General features: G+C 44.1%; 1 protein-coding gene across 2 annotated transcripts in view; it reads right to left on the bottom strand.

The window, feature by feature from the left end:
* Positions 1-2,408, bottom strand: part of s1pr1 (sphingosine-1-phosphate receptor 1) — a 4,504-nt gene extending 2,096 nt beyond the window's left edge. Inside the window, exons 1-2 of one of the 2 annotated variants that reach the window (XM_070961481.1) lie at positions 2,042-2,408; positions 1-982 (exon numbers count right to left, since the gene is read on the bottom strand). The exon at positions 1-982 is cut by the window's left edge and continues 2,096 nt beyond it. In XM_070961481.1, the coding sequence (XP_070817582.1) occupies positions 1-856 (856 nt within the window). In that variant the 5' untranslated portion in view covers positions 857-982; positions 2,042-2,408. Of the gene's footprint in view, positions 983-1,568 lie in introns of both variants that reach the window. The other variant, XM_070961482.1, reaches the window with a different exon arrangement.
* Between the last annotated feature and the right edge of the window lie 2,779 nt (positions 2,409-5,187).

Genomic DNA, 5,187 nt, shown 5'->3' with positions numbered 1-5,187 from the left:
ACCACTCGGCTTTGTAGAGGATCGGGCAGCTCAGGGTTTCACAGGCTGCATCCAGCAGCAGCAGGATGAAGAGCGGCGCCCAGCAGGCAATAAAGCAGCTCAGGACGATGATGACGGTCTTCAGCAGTGCCATCGACTTCTCTGAGCTCTTGATGTTGGCGCCAGCGTTGCCGCGGCCATTGGACACCTTGCGGAAGACAAGCTTGCGGCTGCGAGTGCGCACCAGCGCATAGATGCGAGCGTAGAGCACCACGATGGCCATGAGGATGATGCTGAAGACAGTGGTGCAGAACAGGATGTAGGTCTTGTGGTAGAGCGGCAGCACAGTGGAGCACTGCGTCATGCTCTGGATGCAGTTCCAGCCCATCACCGGCAGGCCGCCCAGAACTGCCGCGATCATCCACACGGTGCTGATGAGCAGGAAGACGCGGCAGGTGTTGCCGTTGTTGTGCAGCTTCATCTTCAGCATGGTGAGATGGCGCTCAATGGCGATGGCCAGAAGGCTGAAGACGGATGCCGCTAGTGCCACAAACATGCTGCCCTCCCTGAAGAACCACTGTGTGGGAGTCAGCTTGTAGGTGTTGGCGCCCGACAGCAGGATGTTGGCGGTGTAGACGACACCGGCCAGCAAGTCGGACAGCGCGAGGTTCCCAATGAAATAGTACATAGGTTTGTGGAACTTCTTGGTTCGCCAGATGGTGGTCAGGACCAGGATGTTCTCCATGATGATGAAGCAGCACACTATGATGAAGACCACCGAGTCGGCCTTCAGACCTGAGTCCTGCTGTGTCTTGCGGAACTTGCCGGTGTAGTTGTAGTGTTTGGCGATCAGGTCAGAGTAGCTGGGCTCAGCCATGGCCTGCAGGTGTAGCAGGAGTCCAGCAAGGGGCGCTGTGTCCTCAGACTTCAGTCAGTCCTTCATGTCAGGCGGTAACCCTGAAGAGGAGCAGAGAGAGTTCTGCTGCTGGAGGGGGACATGGTCCTACAGAGAGAGGGACTACTGTCAGAGACTCGCATCAATCTGGTCCAAGAAAAACCTCAAAAACTGGTTTCTGATCAGAACTGATTGCTAGTGGACAAACACCTGAGGAAGAAGTGTGAAACACCTCAAACCCTCAGAACCCTGAAACCTGTCACTTCTACTCTCAGCAGGTTTTTCTTTCAGACTGCAGAAACATTTGTGAAATTCACTCTGAGGCTTTTAGTTTTAGTGCGACTGAAGAACAGAAGCAACTTTTACATCTTCAGTTTGTCACAGACTTCAAACTGATCCAGGAAAACCTTTATGAAACTGCTCTCTGATCAGCTCATGAACACAAGTTTCAAGGCTCCACTGATCTGCAGACTCTGGATTTTACACATCCACTTCAGTTTAATTGTCTTTGAATTAAAGAATCATTTGATCATCTTTGCTGTGAAAAGCAGAAGCAACATTTAAACCTTCAGATTGTCCTTAAATCAACCTCAAAGCATCTGGAAACGTGTCTTCAGAGCAGAACATCACGGATTAATGAATAAAACACGTTCAGTTCACTGTGAGCTCAGGCTGCAGGACGTTTAAAACTGACCTCAGATCAGCAGACACGTCGTAGAAACGCAGAAATATTCCTTCATCAAACATCAGAAATGTTGAAGTTTGTTCGGAGAAGTTTTCAGACTCAAAGTGATAATTTCCCTTTTTTTTCCACGTTTTCAGATGAACTCAATCTGTCCTGATTCGATCGATCTTTGATTTGTTCCACTTGAAATTTTCTTCAATAATTCAGTTTTTTTTTTCGAAAGAAGGAATAAAAGACGTTCTGACGTCACTTCGTGTCCTCAGTTCTGTCCGTTTTTCATAAAAATCGACAGATTTTTTTGTCCAGTAAAAACTGGATTTCTTCCATGAAACTGACTCGAGTTCAGCTGAACGCGGCTTCACGTCTTCACACACTCAATCAAACTGAACTCAAACCTGAGTTTTACTGACTTCCTGCTGAAGCTTCACACAAAGTTCATGACGGAAAAACAGATTTGAACAAAGAGAAAAGCGAGTTTTTACCTTCAGACAGTGCGGAGGAGAAGCAGCCCGATGCAGCTCGAGCCCGAGCAGAGAGCGACCACACACACACACACACACACACACACACACACACACACACACACACACACACACACACACACACACACACTGAGGATGAGGATGATGAAGATGCTGCCCTCCTCCTCGTATTTTTTGCTGCTTTATTTTTCCTGATCTAATCAATAACGTTGATCATGATGGTTTTTAACTAATAACAGAATTAAAAGAGCAAACTTTCTCTTTTTCCAAAGAAGACCACCTGACCAATGGTGACAAAGAGGAACTGGTCCCCGCGCGCTGCTCGGCTGGCAGCCCCCCGCGCGTGGTGTGCCGTGGAGGAAGGACTGAGCACGGAGGGTCAGAAAGTGTGCGTCTCCCCTCAGCTCTGCACGTAGTGTGAAAATGTGACGAATAAAGAAATTCTTCAAAATAAAACTCGTTTTTAAACCGTTTAGTGTCCGATGATCAGAAAACTAGGCATGTACTCTGTGTGTGTGTGTGTGTGTGTGTGTGTGTGTGTGTGTGTGTGTGTGTGTGTGTGTGTGTGTGTGTGTGTGTGCGTGCGAGCGTGTGTGTGTATGTATGCGCGTGTGCGTGCGTTAATCCAATGAACAGTAATACAAATAAAACATAAATTAAGCAAATATATAATAAACAGATAATAAAGTATGAACATGAGGAATGAATGATGATGATGGTGATGATGAAGATGATGATGTGATGATGATGGTGATGAAGAAAAGTGACGTGTGGTTCTGTTGATGAATATATTTATTCATCATATATTCATATTGATATATTTATTGATATATTATAATATTATCAGTGTTTCGTATCCTGTGTGGGAACCAACCAGCTGAACCCCCAACACACACACACACACACACACACACACACACACACACACACACACACACACACACACACACACACACACCCTGCTGTGGGTCACTGACCTCTGACCTCTATTGGGTCAGCAGGGGTGGGGTTATGGTTTCTGGGGGCTCCAGGTCTGTTTTGCTGTTTTCAGAAAAGAACGACAGGAAGTGACAAAACGCCGGCGCGTCACGCCGACACGAGCACACTGAGGAGTTCTTACAGTCTAACGCTCTGTGAGGACAAACGTGAACAAGCGAGGGCTGAAGTCCGACGACGCGTCCAAAACGACGGTTTCTGGTTTGGTGTCATGTAGAAAAAGGAGCCAAGTACATTTACTCAAGGGTAGTACTGTTCTGAAGTACTTGTACTGCACTTTTTACTTTACCACATTTGTGTGACGGCTTTCATCGCTGGCTGCTTTTCTGACTGAGACTTGATGTTAAGGGCACGATGATGATGATGATGATGATGATGATGATGATGATGATGATGGTGTGTGTGTGTTCAGTGGTGTTTCTGTGAGTCTTCAGGTCTGTCATTTACCCTGTAGCTCGGGCTAAATGCTAACACTGTGTGTGTTCAGCTAGCTAAGTTAGCCATAGAGCTATGCTAGCTTGTTGATCATAACCAGCTCACACCTCAATGGGCTGATGACAGTTTGGTCTTCATCGACGGACGCTCACAGAGGTGAGCTCTGGGACGTCTGCGCTGCAACCTCACTTCCTGCCAAGGCGCCTCCATTGTGTCAGACCTTCAGGTCAACTGGTCATACTGGAGCAGCTGGTTAACTGCAGCTGGGGGTCGAGGTGACCTCTGAACGAACCAGCCAGGCACCTGAAGACGTGGAGGCGTCCTGTTAGTATTCTGGTGACCTTGGGATCATACTGGGAATGTACTACAGCCATACTGGGATGACCAGTACCACTATGGTGGCAGTATAGTTCTGACAAATTCCCAGTATTCTCCCAGCTGTATATTGGGAATATGCTCATTGGGAATGAATGTATTAGGAAACAAGAAGTGAAGTCTTACTGGTAATATACTGGAACCATACTGGGACCATACTGAGTCTGAAAATGAAGCTGACATGAGGAGAAGCTGAGGAGGCGAGGATGGGGGAGGAGGTGAAAGGGGTTGTGGGTAACAAAAGCCTCTTTCCTCTGAGCGGCTGACTATTCAGACTGTGCATAGCTGAGCATCACCATGACGACGGCTGGAGGGAAATGGGGGAACAGAACAGGAGAACAGAAAAACTGAAGAACAAAAGAACAAAAACAGAAAAACTGAAGAACAAAAACAGAAAAACAGAAAAACTGAGGAACAAAAACAGAAAAACAGAAAAACTGAAGAACAAAAACAGAAAAACTGAAGAACAAAAACAGAAAAACTGAGGAACAAAAACAGAAAAACTGAGGAACAAAAACAGAAAAACAGAAAAACTGAAGAACAAAAACAGAAAAACTGAGGAACAAAAACAGAAAAACTGAGGAACAAAAACAGAAAAACAGAAAAACTGAAGAACAAAAACAGAAAAACTGAGGAACAAAAACAGAAAAACTGAGGAACAAAAACAGAAAAACTGAGGAACAAAAACAGAAAAACAGAAAAACTGAAGAACAAAAACAGAAAAACTGAGGAACAAAAACAGAAAAACTGAGGAACAAAAACAGAAAAACTGAAGAACAAAAACAGAAAAACTGAGGAACAAAAACAGAAAAACTGAGGAACAAAAACAGAAAAACAGAAAAACTGAGGAACAAAAACAGAAAAACTGAGGAACAAAAACAGAAAAACTGAGGAACAAAAAAAGAAAAACAGAAAAACTGAGGAACAAAAACAGAAAAACAGAAAAACTGAGGAACAAAAACAGAAAAACTGAAGAACAAAAACAGAAAAACTGAGGAACAAAAACAGAAAAACAGAAAAACTGAGGAACAAAAACAGAAAAACTGAGGAACAAAAACAGAAAAACTGAGGAACAAAAAAAGAAAAACAGAAAAACTGAGGAACAAAAACAGAAAAACTGAGGAACAAAAAGAAAAACTGAGGAACAAAAACAGAAAAACAGAAAACTGAAGAACAAAAACAGAAAAACTGAAGAACAAAAACAGAAAAACTGAGGAACAAAAACAGAAAAACAGAAAAACTGAGGAACAAAAACAGAAAAACTGAGGAACAAAAACAGAAAAACTGAAAAACTGAGGAACAAAAACAGAAAAACTGAGGAACAAAAAGAAAAACTGAGG

This window comes from Chaetodon trifascialis, chromosome 4 (assembly GCF_039877785.1).
Source record: "Chaetodon trifascialis isolate fChaTrf1 chromosome 4, fChaTrf1.hap1, whole genome shotgun sequence".
Classification (NCBI taxonomy): domain Eukaryota; kingdom Metazoa; phylum Chordata; class Actinopteri; order Chaetodontiformes; family Chaetodontidae; genus Chaetodon; species Chaetodon trifascialis.
The sequence above is the reverse complement of the archived record's forward strand: the minus strand, read 5'-3'. Positions and strand labels throughout refer to the sequence as shown.